General features: G+C 43.4%; 1 protein-coding gene across 1 annotated transcript in view; it reads left to right on the top strand.

Moving 5' to 3' along the window:
- Nucleotides 1-22,185, top strand: part of LOC126213077 (ankyrin-1-like) — a 73,630-nt gene that overhangs the window by 41,068 nt on the left and 10,377 nt on the right. The window contains exons 2-3 of the mRNA XM_049940666.1: nt 10,058-10,631; nt 14,482-14,628. Of these exons, the coding sequence (XP_049796623.1) occupies nt 10,069-10,631; nt 14,482-14,628 (710 nt within the window). The 5' untranslated portion in view covers nt 10,058-10,068. The remainder of the gene's footprint in view (nt 1-10,057; nt 10,632-14,481; nt 14,629-22,185) is intronic.

Genomic DNA, 22,185 nt, shown 5'->3' with positions numbered 1-22,185 from the left:
CGTGGAAAATAAATTAATGGTCATGGCAAGGTTCAGTGCAGGTCGAACAAGCAAATACGTCTTCAGATCTAGCATGGATTAACTCTGAATATGGGAGGGATACAGCAGATTACAATGTTAGATACAAATCAGAAGAGGTGTGTTGAGGGAAGACAGGCGAGGGACTCGCTCAGCGACTTGCAAACCAGTGATCTCAGGTTTATTTATACATGTTCTGTCTCCCAAACGTCCAAATCACATTTATACTTGATGATACATTTATTATTTCCAATAAACACGTTAACTGAAACATAAAGGCCAAATATCTTCTGGATTTTCAATATCCAACGTCACTAATTGGAATTTCCATGAAACAAAACACAACTTGAGAATGATCTATAATTATGTTTAATACCTTCATTATAGGCAATGCTACATGATTCTTTATGCGCCTTCCAGTTTGTATCTAACATTGAATTTTGCTGCATCTTCCGTATTGTGAATTAATCCATACTAGAACGAAAAACATGATTATTTTATCTTCATTGAACCTAGCCACGACCTTGAATTATGTGCCATTTCATTCCTGGAATTTGTTGCTCCTTTAAATTTTGAATGAAAAACTTGGCTTCCCATTCTAAACCACTGTGACCTCCAAATCACCTTCAAAATCACGTTCAAGGTTGTGTCAATTAGTAGCAATGGTCGACCCTTTTTGGCACCTACAACTTCAGTCTAAAACACCTTGCTATATCTCATCTCTATCCCGATCCGTTCCCCATAGTGAATTAAACATGGATCTGCACAAGGTGAGCACGGGAAGATGTTTTCTCGATGCTTCAGCAGTAGTGGTGCTCCTCTTCGCGAGTATCGAAGCATTAACGGAACACAGAGAGGTCTTCTCTCCGCACCGTTGTTGGCCAAAGTGGTTCGAGTAATGGCGACTTGGGAACTGCTCCTGAGAAAGGCCGACAGCCGATTGCGCCCCAGACTGTTGAAGAAGTTGCTGCTGCCGTGGCTGAGAATGCTGGCCGCGATGTGCGACTCCCACGCAGTGCACGAGCTGTGTCGCGGCAGCCGGACATCCCATGGCCCGCCGTTCGCGAAGCGCCGTGAACAACCGTGGAATGGTACCTCTAGGGCGGTTCCAGGCTGTCGTGGATGCAGGTGGTCTTCACACTGACGGAAGTTCGTAACGTGGAATGTAAACACTGAACGCAATTAACAACGTTTACCCTCTCATGTGGAAATTAAAATGAGATTTTTTATGGTTTGTTTACTGTTACTCTTCCCCATGTCCTCACAACCTCACAAACGTTTAAACATTTTCATTGCCCTACCATGGCTCACTTTTCATGGGAGCCCTCTCGTGCAGTGTGTGTAACTACAAAAACCCCTACAAACACACACACACACACCAAAAGTTTGTATCAGCCTGGTTCCCAGAACGCCTAAAGATAGACGATCACTGTGGATATTGTATCACACACAGTCCCTTTAACTGTTCAGAGACGTCACCAAACCCACCCAAAAACGTAAACAACGATGCATGGGCAGCGCCTATTAGACGGAGCGGGTCCGACAGCCAATCAGTTCCAGCCATTCCACCTGGAAGGAGGTACACGGCTCGTGTTCTATGTAGTTCAGCCATGCCTAGACGGTAAATACCGCGGTTCGATCGCGTCCGTATTGTCCCTTTGTGCCAGGAAGGGCTCTCAACAAGGGAAGTGTCCAGGCACCTCGGAGTGAACCAAAGCGATGTTGTTCGGACATGGAGGAGATACAGAGAGACAGGAACTGTCGATGACGTGCCTCGCTCAGGCCGCAGTGGGTGACCGCTGCTACGGATTATGTGTCGCAATAACTCTTGACAGCAACGCCACCATATTGAACAATGCTTTTCGTGCAGCCACAGGACGTCGTGTTACGACCCACTGTGCGCAATAGACTGCATGATGCGCAACTTCACTCCCGACGTCCATGCCGAGGTCTATCTTGGCAACCACGAGACCGTGCAGCGTGGAACATATCGGCCCAACAACATGCCAAATGGACCACTCAGGATTGGCATCACGTTCTCTTCACCGACGAGTGTCGCATATGCCTTCAACCAGACTGTCGCCTGAGACGTGTTTGAAGACAACCCGGTCAGTCTGAACGACGTACGCCGCTGGTGGTCACGGAAGGCGCCGTAACGGCTGTACGATACGTGACTGCCATCCTCCGACCGATAGTGCAACCATATCGGTACCATATTGGCGAGGCATTCGTCTTGATGGACGACTGTTCGCGCCCCCATCGTGCAGATATTGTGAATGACTTCCATCAGGATTACGACATCGCTCGACTAGTGGCGAGCACGTTCTCCAGACATGAACCCTACCAAACATGTTTGGGAGAGATTGAAAAGGGCTGTTTATGGACGACATGACCCCTCAACCACTCTGACGGAGCTACGCCGAATCTCCATAGAGGAGTGGGACAATCTGGGCCAACAGTGCCTTGATGAACTTGTGGATGGTATGCCACGACGAATACAGGCATGCATCAATGCAAGAAGACGTCCTACTGGGTATTGGAGGTACTACAATCTGGACCACCACCTCTGAAGGTCTCGCTGTGTCGTGGTACAACATCCAATGTGTGGCTTTAATGAGCAATAAAAAGGATGGAAATGATGTTCACGTTGCTGTCTATACCATTTTTCTGTACAGGTTCCAGAACTCGCGGAACCCAGGTGAGGCAAGAGTACTTTTGGTGTGTGTGTGTGTGTGTGTGTGTGTGTGTGTGTGTGTGTGTGTCCACTTTAAATAACTGACATCGGCGGTTGAAAAAAAGATTATTTCGTGAGATTAACGATTCTTCCCTTTGACTTTTATTGGAGTTAAAATTTTGCCTCGTGTAGGTTTTTCAGAGGCATTTATTATGCGGAGAAACTTACGACCAAAAAGTCTGTGGCAAAAAAACAGTTAGTAGAATGGTAAACCAGTCAGAGTACCAAATTTTTACTTTTTATTTATTTGATGACTAATTTCGGGCCGAGACCCATTTTCAAATCATAGCATTTACGAACATGTCAATGTTCGTCGAACGTTTTTGAAACATTCGGAAATCCCATTTCCGATAATGTTACGATGATTTCAAAATGGGTGTCGGCCCGAAAGTGGTCATCGAATGAATAAAAAGTAAAAATTTGCAACTTGGACTGGTTTTTTATGCTACTGATGAATAGTAGTTGTTGCCCTAAGGTACTGCAACATGCTGGAAGTTCGCAGAAGAAAATGTGTTCGTAAGGTGCAGTAGCTGCTGTTAATTTTTTCCAGAGGAAATCTGTTTCTCACATGTATAACACTCCAGAATGATTGCAGCTTGCCGTACTTCAGACATTTGGTGGGTGATTTGGTAAATGTATTCGATACCTCTTGACTAGCTTTTTCCACTCAACTGCTTAGTCATTCGACGTCTCTTCACTGATATGGGTTCTGACTTTGATACACGAACAGGTTTTAAGCAGTCCTTTAAGGACTGCATGGTTTTCGGAGGTTGGTGGTTAGAGTGGGGAAGCAGAGCCACTTTGCCGGAGGACAGGAGAATCTCGCGTGTGTCTTTTTCAGCAGGAAGGCCGTCCTGGTTTTTAGCCGGGCGAAGTCTCTCATATGTTACCTACACTGCAATAGTGTTGCACAATCGCAGATCCCCGACTAAGTGCATAATGAAATGCATCGTATGTGTCAGTATGAGAACTGACTGTTGTGAGTGGTTCTGCCCATTAATCACTTCACGATGTCTGCATACAGCGAAAAAAATAAACAAACCAAATGACGAAAGCTGACGTTTGATAGACACACAGCCGTCCATTTATGTAGCCTCACAGTTGCATTTGTGTGCGCTGGTGACGACGTTCAGAGGTAGCACATGGTCGTAATAAGGACTGAATAAGCCACACACTATGGGTTTCTTCCAGTATTTAACGACCGTTAAGTTCTAAATGTTCCTTTCAGCTCTGCAGGAAGTTTCAGTACAGTAATGCAAAGTCTATAGTTACCGCGGATGGATGATGTATTGCTCATAATTACGGACTCGTTATGTATTACCCGAGTTGTTTATGTGTGAGAGCAGCAAGGCCCTTATGTTTACTGGAGGAACCAATCAGCTACAGTCCCTTAAGAGATGAAGTGTGATTCTTCCTCCTCCCAAACTGAGTCTCACTTATCTACACCCTTGAAACGACTGAAGTGCATGGCAGTGGGTACATCCGTCGTATCACTTACTAAGAGTTTCTCGTGGTCCATTCACGTTCAGGGGTGTGTGAAGAATCATTAAAGTGCCTCTGTGTGTGTGTGTGTGTGTGTGTGTGTGTGTGTGTGTGTGTGTGCAGTAATCAGTCTAAACTTGTCTTCGTGATCTGTGCGAGAGCAATACGAATGGAGTTGTGATGTATTCGCACAGTCAGGATTTGACGTTGGTTCTACAGACTTTCTAAATGTGTTTTTATGGAATATTGTCTCCTCCAGAAATAACCTGCACTCAGTGCAGTTCTCAGCTCCTCGAAAAGCATGCAGAATGGCAAATTTTTTGGGCTGATGTAACAATTGCGGCATTCCAATAAACCTTGAAAACATGTCAGTGAAATCACTAACCCAGACTCAGTATAGAAACATTCCTATAATGGATATAATGTCTCGTAATCTGCTCGAAACACGCCGCGCAGTGTTTGTGTACGAAATAAAATGTTCACCTGCAAATATCTCCTAAAATAAATCACTCACAAATCTCAAGCTCTCACAAAATATTCAGTACTGTAGCCGCTCTTTGTCAACGGCAAGAGAAGCAATAAAACGCGCAAATTTCTTTATTTTGGAATAAATTTGATCAGCGCGATTTAACATAGACGTTTACCACAAGATGGTTCCCGAACGACTTAATCGACTCCTAGATCGGAGGCACAAAGCCATACTCGTACGCACGAGATATGCTTAATTCCTATTGGCTAATATGTTAAACAGCCAATCAGATCATTTCGAGCACTTGTATACTTCAGGTATTTTCAGTGTCAGCCAATCAGATTACTGCAGGTAATTTAGACGAGAGATCACGTAATTCCGAAACTAAATAAAAATTTAATGAACACAAAATTAGATTCCATTCCGCAACATAAATTACTTACAAATTTAATACTCAACTCCCCTTCTGGCTGCCTTTTACAAAACCAAATCAAGTCGGGCATACGCCACAAATTCCACTATTATTCAAGAAACGTTCTCACACATACATTTACTTAATTTCCATAAAATTTCAACGAATGTCCTAAGACCCTGCAAAACACTTAAATAACCAAAACACGATGAAATAATAATTTTCCGAAGTACTTTTTATTTAGTCAGAAATCTGTGGTAATGAAATGAAAGAAAATTCCAGACAATTAGATCTTATGGACCTGTACTTCTGGTTGTAGTTTCAATTGATGCTATAGATGAATCCATCAGTCGTCCCTTAGGTAAAAATTTATATCTCCGAAAGTACTGAAGTTATTCACTTGAAATCAGCTGTGCCAGCGTGAGAACCAAAATCCTGCTCTCCTCCCAGCTCCGCGGTAAGCTACGCTTTCGATGTAAGATGACAATTCGTAATAATTAGCTACATTGCAAACCCAGAGAGTGGTTGAAAAAGTGTTCATATAGGTGACATGGCCAGTTTCATCTGGTTGTTTCATTCAACTGAAAAAACTGACCGAGTGAGTAAACAGTTGATCAGCCACTCACGTCTTGCTGCATCAGTGACCGGCCGTCATCCGTGTACTGCTTGCCATGGAGTGCAGCCTTCGTTGGACCAGACAGACGGAAGTCGGAAGGTGCGAGATGCGGGTTGTTCAGCTCTGAGTGATCCACCGGTCACCTTGAGTGAGAGCACGTCCCCACATCGCAGGAGTCACAGGCGTCTGCAGCTGACCGACACGTGGGCGGTCGGCCAGATATGCACAACCTTGCTGCGACGATGGCGCTGCTAGGCCGGGCGTTGATCACCAGTAAGCTCTTCTGACGATGACAGACACCTCGCACTAAGACTCACGATGCTTCTGTTCACTGCCAAATCTCCTGAGACATTCTGCAAGCGGATATGAAGATCTGCGATGCTCTGGTTTTCATCCGAAAGAAACTCAGTGACAGCTCTCTGCTTGGGTCGCACCTCCTTTACGGACGCCATTTTGGAGGCTACATATGGTGCTGTCAGCTGTTGGAATTCCATGAAGCTGTAGGGGCTGAAGTGGGAATATTCCACGATGTCTCACAAATTTCGCATTTTTCCAACAGAAAGTGGCCGAGAAAAAAGTGTAGCGTTGCAGATCGAATGCCCCCGTAAATTTATAAGTAGCTCAGTTGGACGATGATTGTGCTTATGTATTTTAATCTGGGTTCTTGGTCTTGATGTGGCTAGATTCTTCACAATGCCTGTCTTCTTCTCAGCATCTGGTGCCAAGAAATGCGTGTTTGAGAATAGCTCTTCCTTAGATTTCTCCCCGAGGTCACTGGAAATTTGTTTAATATCGTTCTGGGCCGAAAACACTAACATCTAATTGATATCTGAGCTGCTATCAATTGCACAGTGAAGTCGTTACCACAGCCAGGACAGACACACAGCCAAACCAGTTACAGAAGTACTGGCTTGCACGTAAACTAGTTACGAAAATGGCCGAAGAGATTAAGGAAATGCTTTTTGAGAGAAAAGAAATTAGTCAGATCGTTAAGCGAGATCAAAACTTGATTGTGATGGGGCACTCGAAATAGTCGGAATACGAAGTGGAAGAAAAGTTGGAGGAGAAAAGAACTGAAGTAAGGTAATGAAAGGGGAAGCTGCCTGGCAGAATTTTGCACAGAGCACAATTTAACCACTGCTAACAGTTGGTTTGAATCATGAAAGACAATTGCGTACATGACAAGAGTCAAAATGCACCTCACTATGAGACTATATAGTATGTCCTAATATTTACTATTACTTAACAAATGAAAATAATGTGCTCGGATCGAACCCTATTCTCTCATAATGACTCTGGAAGTTGCTAATGTCCATTCCAATCAGCTGGAAATTTATTTCCTGAACCAGATATTACGAGTTGCAATTTTAATTTTAATCAACAACGTGGAAAGAAGTCCCCTCTTAAGAAAAACTGAGAAAGACATTGTTATCTAACAATCTATCCGGAGTACGATATATTGTCTTAGAAATATTGGATCATGGTTGGCTGTCTATTCAGAAAATACTGTCTGAAAAACTAGTTTCGTCGATCATTGGACTATTTCTAGACTAGTTGGTTGATAAAGACCAGATGCCATCAGATATGTAGAATTACAGTGGAAGGCCCCATCACATCGAAAACACCTCTGAGGGGTGGAAGAAACCTTAATACCAAAAGCTCAGCCAAATGTTTTCTCATTAATAAAAAACCTTCGAGAGGGCGTCGAGTGCTGTTGCTGATCAATTTCGAATTTGGATGGAAAAAGAAAAAAGAAGTCTGCAATTAATACTGATGAGACGACTGTAATGATTCCAAATTGATGGCACTGTGAAATCGTTTCTGACTTGTGACCCACACACGGAATTTGCACTGAAGAAGAAAACATCACCACCATTGGAAATCATATAACTATTGAAAAGTAGTTTAATGCACGTCGTACTCATTAGAAAGCTTGTAAACAACTGTAATGATGGACAAAATGAGACCACTTCCTCATGGTTTTCCTGGGAAACAACACACAGACATCTAAATACATGTTGCAATTTGTGGAACATCCGGTAATGAAGACCGGTAGGGCTACCTTAAAGGTCATGCCTCTCCTAGGGCACCATCACGACACTCCTATTGAGAGAGACTCTATGAAGAAAAGCCTGTGTGGGTGGACAGCAAACAGAAAACCGGTGCAGAAGACACAAATGACAAGCAGCCACATCCACTCATTCGCCCTTAGTCTGCAGACCTGCTGCAGACCACTGCACGGTGTGTGGTCGAACCACTGTCCTCCCGAATGTGAGTCCAGAGTGTCTCACCGCCGCGCCCTGCATACCCAGTCCACTACTTGCATTTCACACACGTTTCTCTGTCGGTTACATGGCGCAGACACGCACGAAGATTGTGTCTCCAAAATATGCTGAAGGTGATCGGGACCATGGCTCTCTGTCTAAATTCAGACACGATTCCGCTCAGTATCTTGGCAAGTTTGTGATTACCTAGAAAACCGTTTGAGTCAAAGAATCTGCGAAAGCTCAGTGTAAACTACAGTAGCATTGCGAGTGTCACAATAAAGTAGAATACTACACCACTGATCTCAGGATACATTAAAGATTTATAAGACAATGACGTCTGTTTCTTAGACGAGGAACATGTCGATGCTCGAAGACTGTATGGAAATGTGAACGGCTTTACAGCTTTTACCACTTCGTTTATTGACATGCAGCACCACTTGGGTGTAGGAAAATACGGTAACAATACCTGTAAACAACAGTAAAAAGTCGTTCATTATGCGATTACAACGCCAGTGTCCAAAGTTTTGAGCCTATAACATTCAGTGCATACTTTGTATGGGAAGGCGAAAAAACGACAAAGCGATATAAAACGGAAGCAAATGTACAATTAACTGACGAGGGATGGGAAAGGAAGACTTGGGTTCGTTGGGTGGCTTCCAGAAGCCTGCAGTGTACGTGTTGGCCTGCGACCCTGCGCTGACCTCCGGCGCTACGCTCTGTACAGAACTGCCTCGGCGTCTCGATCCACGTCGAGCGGGCGCGACAGAAGCCTTCGGACGAATTCTTAGGCGCTCTGCTAGCACCATAACGATCCGGCAGACCTCTTACGCTGGTGGAATGGAGGTGCTGATTCAGCACGTTTCGATAAAAGTGGACGCCGTTCTCGCGATACCCACTTGTCTGAATTTAGGAAACCAGTTTACACTGTAGGGTGTCGAACTATTTCACTGACTCCATCGTTTGCCCCCTCATACGACCAGCAGAGTCAAGAGTGATGTCGGAGCTGTGATAGAGCTTACTTTGGTTTAGCCATGACGTATCTGTCGTCTAATAAGTATCCGAACGTTCTGTGGGCCAAAGATGCTATACAAACACGTCCACGCCAAAAGGAGATATAAGTATATATTTGTGCGAAAGTTCCACAACACACGTTCTGGAAATGGAGGCAACGAGTTTCATTCCTAAACTGCTCAACCTGGAAATACCTGGGTACACCATAGCTTGCAACATTCGGATAAAATGGCGACAGGATTTATGATTGTATTATGCAGCATTTTTTACGACGGAGGTGGCCGCTGCATCTTTTTCTGAAGAAAGATGATGCAGATATCGATCTGTTCAAAGAAGAGTTAAAGATACCAATGAATTTAGACTCTTACAGTGGTTCAAAACGGTTCAAATGGCTCTGAGGACCATGGGACTTAACATCAGAGGTCATCAGCCCAATAGAACCTAGAACTACTTAAACCTAACCTAACGACATCACACACTTCGATGCCCGAGGCAGGATTCTAATCTGCGACCGTAGCAGTCGCACGGTTCCGGATTGAAGCGAGTAGAACCGCTCGGCCACCATGGCTGGTCAAGTTTAATCGTGCCTACCCTGAGACATTCACCGAGGAAACTGATTTCTGCATTACATGTACCCCGCTTCTGATCAGGTGTCACGGATCTGAGGAACCTGAGATAAGGAGGAAGAAAATATTTCTCAGAGGTGCCACGAGCTAGGATTTAAATATAAGTCCTGTAACTTTAGTGCTGAAAGAAGTTTGTTGCTTTCCCATTATTTTGCTATGACATCAATAAACCATCTTTTGACTGAGAACGATAACATTTTTAGAAGGTGAAAGCAGTCAATCGTAGCACCGCGCTGGTAGTTACAAACCTTAGGTGATCACGAAGCAGTACGGACCCTTGTCATTTTAAGGAAACTGGTGACGTTGCAATTGGTTTAGGGTGTACAACACTTTCACAGCTGCTGTTTCATACAGGTCTGCATGCGCCTCGTACAAGTGTTGAGGGTGCAGTGTGAGGGCTGCTCAGTGGCACTGTGTTTCAGGACCACCCACCATGTCGGCAGTTACGGAGGTTGAGAACAACACAACCGAGGCCCTGGCCGCCCTGCTAGACGGGGGTGACGGCTCCCTGGTGACGCTGGTGGCGGGCGAGACGAGGGTGTCGGCTCACAGGGCTGTGTTGGCAGCCGCGAGCCCCGTGTTCGCAGCGATGTTCGCGCACGACATGCTGGAGGCCAGCTGCGGCCAGGTGAGCATCGACGACGTGGAGGGCCCGGTGCTGAGGCTCCTGGTGGCCTACACGTATACCCTGCAGGCCCCCCAGCTGCCCGACACGGCCCCCCAGCTGCTGGCGGCGGCCCAGAAGTACGGCTTGTCGGCCCTGAAGGCTGCCTGCGAGCGGCAGCTGATCTCGCAGTTGGCCGTCGAGACCGCAGCGGCGACGGCCGTCAGGGCAGTGAGGCACTCGTGCCCGGACGCCACGAGGGCTGCCGTCGCCTTCATAAAGGACCACCTGCAGGTGATGGCCACGCGGGGCTGGGCGGACGCTCTGCTCGAGTACCCGCAAGAAGTCAACGAAGTCATCCGTCTACTCAGTGAGCCACCAGCAGAAGCCAGGTAAGCACAATTCCCTTTTTGGCAGTGCTACTGTGAATTTGACGTCGTCCTTGCTTTGTTCGTCATGGGCTACTTTGCTGCCTACGTTGCGTAACACCTTAACTTGATCTACTTACTGATCACGATGCTCTCACTGTTTTCACTTCTTCTGCTTCTTATCAATTTCGCCTTTCTCTGATTTACTCTGATTCCATATTCTGTACTCATTAGACTGTTCATTCCATTCAGCAATCCCTGTAATTCTTCTTCACTGTCACTGAGGGAATCAGTCATCAGCAAATCTTACATCATTTCACCCTGATATTTAATTCCACTCTTCAATCTTTCCATTATTTCTGTCATCGCTTCTTCGGTATATAGATTGAGCAGTGGAGGCGAAAGATTACATCTGTCTGACACCCTTTTTAACCCGAATACTTCGCTCTTGGTCTTCCACTGTTATTTTACTTTCTTGCGTCTTGTACATATTGCAAATTACTCGACTTCTCCTATGGCTTACCCGTATTTTTCTCAGAATTTCAAACATCTTGCAACATTTGATATTGCCGAACGCTTTCGCCAGGACCACAAATCCTATGAACGTTACGCAACTTCAGTTTTCTTTTCCATTCTCCTGTGTATTATCCTTCTTAGCAACTAGGATGCTTGAGTTGTTAAGCTGATTGTGCGATAATTCTCACGCTTCTCTGCTCTTGCAGTCTCCCAAATCGTGATGATTATATTTCTCTCAAAGTCAGATTGTATATTGCCAGACTCATACATTCTACACACCAGTGAGAATAGACCTTTTGCCACCTCCCCCAATGATTTTAGAACTTCTGATTGAATGTTGTCTATACCTTATGCCTTCTTTGATCTTGAATTTTCCAAAGCACTTTTAAATTCTGATTCTAATCACCAATATTTTCCATACCGACTCCTGCTTGTTCTTCTGTCACGCCATCGGACAAGTTGCTCCAGTCAGAGAGGCCTTCAGTGATCTCTTTCCAACTATCCGATCTCGCCTCTGTATTTAACACACGAATTCCCATTGTGCTCTTAATGTTACGACGCTTGCCTCTAATTCCGTGGAAGATTGCTTTGACTTTTCTATATGCTGCGTCATTTCTTCTTTGATTTCTTCACATTTTTCGTTCAGCCAATTCACCTTAGCTTCTCTGCACTTCCTATTCATTTCATCCTTAAGTGACATATTTCTCTATTACTGAATTTTCCTGAATATTTTTGAACTTATATCTTCGATTGATCAACTGAAGGATTTCTTATGTTTTCCATGGTTTCTTCGCAGTTAGCTTCTTTGTACCTACGTTTTTCTTTCCAACTTCTGTTAATGTCGTTGTTACAGATATCCATTCCTCTTCAACTGAACTACCTATTGAGCTGCTTATTATTGCAGTATCTGTAGCCTCAGAGAACATAAATCTCATCTCTTCTTTCCTTAGTACTACTGTATTCCACTTCTTTGTACATAGATTGCTACTGACGAGTCTCGTAAAATTGAGCCTACTCTTAATCACTGCTAAATTGTTATGACTCTATATCTACTCCTGGGTATGCTTTACAGTCCAGTATCTGATTTCAAAATGTTTGCCTGACAATAATATTGTGTGACTTTAAACCTCACATATTTCGGTCCTTTTCCAAGTATACCTCCTCGTCTAGTGATTTTTGAACAGACTATCCCAGCTATTACTACGATAAATTTACTGTAGAACTTAACTAGCCTTTCTTCTCTCCTATTCCTATTATCAAGTACATATTCTCGTGTAACCCTTTCTTCTACTCCTTCCCCTACGATCGCGTTTCAGTCCCTCCATGACTATTACATAGTACTGAATTACCTGTTCAATATCCTCACTTTTTCTCTCTCTCCACCTTCAACTTGCGACGTCATCATGTATACCTGAACTATGCATGTTGTTCGTTTGCTTTTGATTCTCACGAGAACATATCTATACTCACTTTCTGCCCTGCCTTTCTATTGATACTGAATCCTACTGCTGTTGCTACTACCCTATTCTCATGTGACCAGAAATCCGTTTCTTATTTTCTGGCTCCCAACCACATTCGAACTCCTCACTTTCCAGCTCCCGAATCATAGAATGTTATCCTTTCGTTGGTTACTCAACCTTTTTCTCGTGGTCACCTCCCTCTTGGGCCACCTCGCCTGGAGTTTGAATGGGGGACTAGTCTTTTGCCAATGGAGAGACCGTTATGGCTCTTATTGAATCACATACCACATGTCGTGTTGATGCACGTTATGTATCTTTATGCAGTGGTTTACATTGCCTTCTGTATCCTCACATTGTTGATCATTGCCAATTCTTCCTCATTTAGGAGCAGTTTCAGACCTCAAGGGAAAGAGAGTGCCCTGAACCTCTGTCGGCCCCTCCGCCCTCTTTGGAAAGGCTGTTGGCTGAAAGAGGGTGACACCTTACGCTGGAAGTCTTCAGACACCGATGCTGATGATTCTTATTCAAAATTCAAGTGATGGTGAGGTTCAAACCTGGGACTGAGGATTTTCCTGATTACTAAAAAAGACGCTACCCCTAGGTGACTGGCCCCAAAGAGCAGGGTATGACTCCCTGAGATATCCAGTAAAGCAGGAGCTATGAGCACCGGGGCTACTCATGCACACTGGGGGCAAACAAGAAGAGAATACTCCAGCCAGCACAGTAACATTGTCACACTCAATGCAGTGCCTTACAATCACATTTCCTTCTCGTCTCTGTTCAGCTATCGCCCTGAATATTTTCCGTGCATTCCCTTTAACAAAACAGACAGGAAATCTCTGCCCCCCTGTCTTTCTTGAAGTTCCTTGTGGCGTTACCAGAGGTTGTCCAGGGAATCCTATCAGGTTCCCTGCTACGGGCATACAGCAGATTATATTCGCTGTCCACCTACAGGTGTACGACATATTTCCCACAACGTCAGTATTGATATGACGTTTTCATCCGGCTATCATTTGTTGCCTCTGTCTCTCGGATACATATGCTCCATACAAGTCTATTTTGTTTCTTTTTAAATTAAAAAAAATCCATATTCAATAGACTACAGGTTACTTCGCAAGTTGTAAACGTCGTCCATCAGATAAAATTGCATACACTGTGTAATCCATTTTTTTCTTTTAATGGTGGCCTCTACTGCAAACTGCTCAACACGAAAATTGTTGTTTATGAAACACATCACCACTGCTGTCTTTTCAATGAATCGAATTGTGGAGACATTACATGCATATATACAGTTCTATTTGCTTTACTGAAATGCAAATTTTGAATATACTCTTGATAACTTTTATAGCATAGCTCTTGTAATTCTTGTCCATCTTCTTCATTCCCTCGGGCTTCACATCAGAGCGCCTGCATATCCATGACCGTATAGTTTCAACAGTAAGTTGATACCCCAACTTATCAGTTTCTCTCTCTCTCTCTCTCTCTCTCTCTCTCTCTCTCTCTCTCTCTTCCTCCAGTGATATAATTCAGCATCCATATATCAGTTTTCAAATTACCTCACAACCAAAAGTAGCAGCCAGTTGACTTTAACTGCTTCTAAATTCTGTCTAAAAGTTGTTTTGTCAGGGCAGCAAAATTGTTGGCCCTTATGTTTGGAATTTGGTTTGTGCTTCATTGTGAACAATTTGTTGTTTTGCATCTTAAGCTACGCCATTGGGGTATATAGCAGAAGTAGTGCAGAAAAAGACCAGTTAATGGGTGGTACAGTCACGTTAAGTGACAGGCGGGTGTTGTTGGCACTGAGTGTTCTGTTGCCCCGGTGGACAGTCCCTCAGCTGTACCGCCTGCAGTGAGCCCCTGTGTGAACACGCCCACCCACACAGTGTTTCTCTGTGCAGCTCGCCGACCGCCACAGGGGGCGGGTCCACCCCCAACTCTGACCGTCAACCCCACAGCGGCCACAGCCGGACTCCTGCTGCAGCTGCGCCTCCCACGTCTGCCCGACACACCCCTCCACCTGATGACGCAGCCGTCTCTCGCTTCCGGTGAGTTGTGTTGCCACACGTGCCCAAGTCTTACCCTCAGAGTACTGCTTATTTTGGCATTAACCAGCCGATATAGTAAATAAAATAAAAAACAGATTCCTTCAGTTTTTGGGTAGAGGTTACAGTTGCCATTAAACATTACTTATTTCTCACTTTTTTGGCTATGATATTTTGAAGATTGAGCACATGTGCTGAAGATTTCTCGCTCTCTGTATTTGCCGTGAGAATTAAGTTCAGTTCAGAGTCACTCAACATTAGTTACGTAGGAAGTGTCACATACAAATCGTACCCATTTCCAAAGATTCTTTATATATTGATGTGTTGAATCTAGATTTTGTTTTTAGTGATGATTGTGTGTCTTACAAATTGATTCTGAATTAAATGGGTATGCAAATGGGATGTTTCACAGAATTCCACTCAACAAAACTTATGTGAATGGTTGTAGATATAAGTTATTGAAGACACTCAGGAAGAAATGACGAAAGAAAGGTAAACAGAAATAAAAGTAATAATTACAAAGTTAATATTTAGTACCGGTATGAGGATACAGCTTGTTTTGGGTATGTCTTAAAATGTTATTCGAATATTACTTAAATGGTTCCCTAGTGAGTTACATCTGTAGTGACTATTGGAAATCTGTGCCGCACTGGAACAGGAACCCAGATTTGCCACTTATTGCAGGCAGTCTCCTTGACCAGTAGGCTGCCTGAGTACACCTCCACTTCTGACTCAGTGTCTCATCGACACTTCCACTAGAGTTTATCCCGGGGGACTTTTGGGAAGAGTATCAAAAGGGAAATCGAATCCGTGGATGTTACCCTACTGCAGAGGATGTACATGAGAACCTCTGGTGGTAGTGTTAGCAAATCATGGGTAAAAAACATCATCCACAATGGTAATTCCATCTACACCAGCAAACGCATCAGCTGGTCTAATGGTTGAGGTATCTGCTCTCGAGAAGTGAGAAATGCAGTTGGTGTGGCTGAGGGGAGATGCGTACAGCACTGTATGGATCGTCACTTGTAAAAAAACTGATGGATGATGGAGGTCACAAGGTGTCATGAGTAGTGGGTTTGGTTCACCGAGGAGAAGTTTTGCATAATTCCATGGCATAGCTAACTTCTAGTTTCAGAAATGAGCAACTGACGTGGGCAAAGATAGTTGGTCCTACTGAAAAATATATTGACATCTCACAGTGAACTGATACATTTGCAAGATGACTTCATAGCCTGTGGATTTCAGTATCAAGTATGGACCATTTTATACTTCAGTTTTATATATATCCAACAGCAGTTTCCTCAATGATGATGGTGCCACTAAACCGGAGTTACTAAATACAGTTTTCCTTAATTCCTTCACGAAAAATTATATATTTTAGGTGTTGTGAAACAACTCAAATCACTTAAGAAGGGCAAGTCTTCTCGTCCAGATGGAATAAGAATCAGGTTCCTTTCAGAGTATGCAGACACAATAGTGCCTTTCTTAGCAATCGTATACAACCGTTCACTTGACGAAAGGTCTGTTCCTAAAGACTGGAAAGTAGCACAAGTCACACCAATACTCAAGAAAGGAAATAGGAGTAACCTATTGAATTACAGAAGCATATTACTGACCTCAATTTGCTGTAGGATTTTGGAGCATATACTGTACTCGAACATTATGACTCACCTTGAAGAAAATGACTTATTGATAGATAACCAACACGGATTCAGAAAATATCGTTCTTGTGCAACACAGCTAGCTATTTATGCCCATGAAGTAATGAGTGCTGTCGACAAGGGATCTAAGATCGATTCCATATTCCTAGATTTCCAGAAGGGTTTTGATACCATTCCTAACCAGAGACTATTACATGGTGTATACGGCCCGGAAGATCCCGGAAAGACCCAGGAATTTTTTCATCCGCAAGAAAACTGGGAAAAACGGGAATTTTCTAGAATCCTGGGAGTTTTTCATTGCTTTTGTTTTCAGTTAATTTTTTGTCATTTTGACTGGTAATAACCGAACTCTAACAAAGGACATTACTGTATCCCGCTACTGTAGAATAATACTGCAGCAACAAAATATGAACGAGGGAATGAAATTTAAATTCCAAAGGAAATGGTTCATATATAAACAAAAAAACGCAGTGCTCATACAAGCGTCTGCCAACAGCAAAATGTGAGAAAGGCTGTAGGAAGACTATGCAATGCTTCGTAACAACAAATTACCTCCGATGAGCGTTAAGTCACAACTGTTTACATTAGATTCATTTAAGCAGTTACGAGCGGAATCACGCGCATGCGCAGTTGAGTCGCTTCTGAGTAGTACCTTCTCCCGCTTCTGGAAACAAATGTCGCTGTTGGTTCTGCACGCAGCAAACCAGAGTATCTGAACCGGGCGCCAATTTCTGTGGCGAGGGGGGGAAAATTCGTATTGTTGAGGAAAAATAACCTTGTTTCACAAAGCACCTAGCATCTAGCGCACATTGGTCTTTCGATTATTCAAAAGAGTTTGAAGCTCATAGCTGTTGATTTTTGAACATTTTGGATCACATTCTAAGTTGATTTCTGAATGAATCGTAAGTTGATTTTTGAATGCGTGCCTAGTGTACGTGATGTACCTGCCAGGGGAATCCTCGTCGCATCTGGAAATAAACTTTCCTGCAGACAAAATGGGACGGGGCTACACGAGCTGAGCGGAGTAAAGCCGCACGGGTGAATGTAGTATGTGTGTGTGACTGACTGGTATGCAGATGATGAGCGAATAGCTACGTCCATAGATTCAGACTACCAGAGTGGTAATGAACGACCAACAGGAATAACAGATACGAAATATTAATGTATTATCCAGATACGAAATATTAATGTATTATCTTGTCGCTGTATCAAAGAAAATGAAAGTTTGACAGAAAGTTTTTGACCAGGTCGCTTCACTAGAGAGGGCAAGTTGTACATTTCCTGGTTAGCAGCCGCTTAAGTTCCATTCTGGGAGTAGCGCGGAAAACGCGTTGTACGAACACGTAATAACGCCTAACCGGAGAATAATCGCTGGATAATTACTAAACCGGTGATTCTGGCAGAGTTAGTAGAGTTAACTGGAGAATGAGCTTTGACAATGATAGGAATAGTTACAGAATTAGGGATGAGAAGATTTTGTTAGAACGAGGAAGGAGAAGAAACGGGGCGGTTCCAAATTTATACAAAAATTTCGTACTACTACTTTTCTACTTTTCGAGCTGATGCTTAAGAAACTGGAGCTTATGAATGAAACATGAAACTATTTCCTAACACAAAGCCTTTTGCTTGTAGTAGGCCAAACAGGCATTTCATATTGGTACTTGGCGAGTTATATTCTGCCGTATTATAAAAATGACCGTTATTACCAAAACAATCTCGCTTGTTTGGTGTGTGTTACAGTTGCTGCAATATTAGAAAGGCCTATTTTCTTTCGTCCTGCAAACAGTGACAATAGACGTAATGAGATCGAGAAACCACACCAGTCTTTGGTACTATTTGTATTAAAAGCTTTTTGAGTATTATACGACATTTCGATTTTTCATGTAGCAAAACATTTGACGAATTTTGATGAGGTAACAGATTCTTTCGCAGAAAGGAAAGCACGGCATGTAAAGGTGGAGCAAGATTAGTGAGAAAAGAACGCAAGGATTGAAGAAATATGTACTGTGTTGCTTGTGTCTTGTCTTATCTGGTTTTGTGTATCCTATACTTCATTTTATGTCACCGAACAGAAAGTTATTAGCTATTAGGCAATAAAGAATCCAAATTTTCTGAAGATGTTGCTGCACATCAAAGGTATTTCCAAAACATGTCTTTTTCCCTGAGTTTCGTTTTCTAAAGTGCCAGGAAATTCTACGCCCATGTCCAAAACCATAACCATTCAAAGGATTGATAAGTTTTGCACTTCCGAGGGAAAATATACCGTCACTTAAGACGGAAAAAGTGTTTTCACGCGGGAGAGTGTATTTTTAAGCGGGAAATCCGGGAAAAATCCGGGAATTTTTTCCTTGTCCACGTATACATCCAGTATTAATCAAATTTGATACGTATGAAGTATCGTCTCTGTTGTGTGACTGGATTCTTGATTTCCTTGCAGAGATGTCACAGTTCATACTGATAGACGGCAAATCATCGAGTAGAATAGAAGTCATATACGGCGTTCCGCAAGGTAGTGTCATAGGCCCTCTGCTGTTCCTGATTTACATAAAGGGTCTAGGTGATAATCTGAGCTGCCCCTTAAACTGTTTGCAGAAGATGCTGTAATTTCCAGTAAAATCATCAGACGATCAATTCCAATTACAAAATGTTCTAGAGAGAATTTCTTTATAATGCGAGAAGTGGCAATTGGCAGCAAACAAAGGAAAGTGCGAGGTCATCGACGTGGGTACTAACAGAAATCTGCTTAATTTTGGGTATACGATAAATTGCACAAATTTAAGGGCTGTCAATTCGACTAAATACCTAGGAATTACAATTATGAGCAACTTAAATTGGAATGACCACATAGATAATATTGTGGGAAAGGCGAAACAAAGACTGTGCTTTGTTGGCAGAAACTTAGAAGATGCGACAAACCTACCAAAGAGAGCCTACATTACACTTGTACGTCCTCTGCTGGAATATTGCTGTGCGGTGTGGGATCCTTACCAGGTACGATTGGCGGAGGACAGCGAAAAAGTGCAAAGAAGAGCAGTTTGTTTCGTGTTATGGCGCAATATGGGTGAGTGTCACTGACATGATTCGCGAGTTGGTGTGGCAGTCACTGAAACAAAGGCGGTTTTCTTTGCGACGAGATCTGTTTACGAAATTTCAATTGCCAGCTTTCTCTTCCGATAAAAAATATTTTGTTGACATCCACCTATGTAGGGCGAAATGATAAACATAATAAAATAAGAGAAATCAGAGCTCCAATGGAAAGATTGAGGTGTTCTTTTTCCCACGCGCCATTCGACAGTGGAATGGTTGAGCAGTAGTATGAAAATGGTTCATTGAACCCTCTGCCAGGCAGTTCAGTGTGAATTGCAGAGTAACCATGTAGATGTTGATTCCCTCCTGTATAGAGATTCAAGTACTTCCTGCTTTGATTGACCAAGATAATCAGCTGCAGATATCGACTTTGGAATCCACTGAACATTTAAAACACTCCTGCAACTCAGGCAGGCAACAGAAGCACACCCATTTTGACTGGCAGTCATGGAAGACACAGAGAATTAGTGTTGAAATTATATCAGGAGCAGGCAACAAACATAATTTTTTCAATTTTCGTGCATACAAATCATGCGGGTAATAACGCGTAATTTGGCACAGGAAGTACATAGCTACAAGTAAAAAAAATTTAAAAACGCTCAATATAAGATGACACACACCTACATGTATTACATGTACACTGAAAACATCATTGATAGTGTCGAATTGTATACTTAGTGTCCAGGATAATAGTATTAATTATGCAGCACATGCTGATATCAAAATCAGTATGCTCCGTAGAGAATGTGAAACAAAGCAGAAAAAAATAGAACGCCAGGATGAGATGCAAGACTTGGAAAGGTAAGAAGTGGGGAAATGTTTAGGATGCAAACACAACAGGTTATGTTACAACGAAAAAAGTGAGAAACTTACTGTTAGAGAAGGAAGCAATGGACTTACAGCACACACAATAACAAACTAGGACAATGAAAAACAAAGAATAAAGTTTTTGGGGATGAATCGGTAGCTTTCAGAGAAGGTAGAAAAAGATCAAATAGGTAAATAACAGGGCCAAATAGAAATCCTTGGTTAATGCAGGAGATACTGAGTTCAACTGTTAAAAGAAGAAACTATAAAAATTCAGCAAATAAAGTAGGCAAAAGGAAATATGAATGTTTAACAAATTATTGACGAGAAGTGGAAAATGGCTAAGAAGGACTGTGTAGAAATTGTGTGTGTGTGTGTGTGTGTGTGTGTGTGTGTGTGTGTGTGTGTTCTCAGAGCTACTGACGGTTTTGGGAGAGCAAGGTATGGCAAAACTCTCCCATCTGGTATGACACAAATCTCCCATCTAGTGTGCAAGATGTATGAGGGAGGCGAAATACCCTCACATTTCAAAAATAATATGAGATTTCAGTTCCAAAGAAAGCAGTTGCTGAGATGTGAGCACTAATGAAATACCAGTTAAGTCATTGGGTTGCAAAGTATGAACATCAGCTCCTTGCAGAATAATGGAAAAACTCGTAGAAGCTGATGTCGGGGAATATCAGTTTGGATTTTGTTGATGTCTAGGAATATATGAGGCAATACTGATCCTACGATTTCCGTTGGAAGATACACTACTGACCATTAAAATTGCTACACCAAGAAGAAATGCAGATAATAAACGGGTATTGATTGGACAAATATATTATACTAGAACTGACATGTGATTACATTTTCACTCAATTTGGGTGCATAGTTCCTGAGAAATCAGTACCCAGAACAACCACCTCTGGCCGTAATAACGGCCTTGATACGCTTGGGCATTGAGTCAAACAGAGCTTGGATGGCGTGTACAGGTACAGCTGCCCGTGCAGCTTCAACACGATGCCACAGTTCATCAAGAGTAGTGACTGGTGTATTGTGAAGAGCCAGTTGCTCGGCCACCATTGACCAGACGTTTTCAATTGGTGAGAGATCTGGAGAATGTGCTGGCCAGGGCAGCAGTCGAACATTTTCTGTATCCAGAAAGGCCCGTACAAGACCTGCAACATGCGGTCATGCATTATCCTGCTGAAATGTACAGTTTCGCGTGGATTGAATGAAGGGTATAGCCACGTGTCTGAAATGTAACGTCCACTGTTGAAAGTGATGTCAACACGAACTGGAGGTGACAGACATGTAACCAGTGGCACTCCGTACCATCACGCCGGGTGATACGCCAGTATGGCGGTAACGAATACACGCTTCCAATGTGCGTTCACTGCGATGTCGCAAAACACGGCTGCGACGATCATGATACTGTAAACAGAACCTGGAGTCATCCGAAAAAATGACGTTTTGCCATTCGTGCACCCAGGTTCATCGTTGAGTACACCATCGCATGTGGTCCTGTCTGTGACGCAGCGCCAGCCGGTGTGCGCATGCGGTTCTAGGCGCTACAGCCTGGAGCAGAGCGACTGCTGCAGTCGCAGGTTCGAATCCTGCCTCAGGCATGGATGTGTGCGATGTCCTTAGGTTATTTAGGTATACTTAGTTGTAAGTTCTAGGCGACTGATGACCTCAGAAGTTAAGTCGCATAGTGCTCAGAGCCATTTTGTGATGAAGCGTCAAGGGTAACAGCAGCCATGTCTCCGAGCTGATAGTCCGTGCTGCTGGAAACGACGTCGAACTGTTCGTGCAGATGGTCGTGGTCTTGGAAACGTCCCCATCTGTTGACGCAGGGATCGAGACGTGGCTGCACGATCCGTTACGGCCGTGCGGATAAGATGCCTGTGATCTCGACTGTTAGTGATACGAGGCTGTTGGGATCCAGCACGGCGTTCCGTATTACCCTCCTGAACCCACCGATTCCATATTCTCCTAACAGTCATTGGATCTCGATCAACGC

This window comes from Schistocerca nitens, chromosome 11, assembly GCF_023898315.1.
Source record: "Schistocerca nitens isolate TAMUIC-IGC-003100 chromosome 11, iqSchNite1.1, whole genome shotgun sequence".
Taxonomy (NCBI): Eukaryota; Metazoa; Arthropoda; class Insecta; order Orthoptera; family Acrididae; genus Schistocerca; species Schistocerca nitens.
Note: the sequence above shows the minus strand (reverse complement) of the source record. Positions and strands in the feature narration are given on the sequence as shown.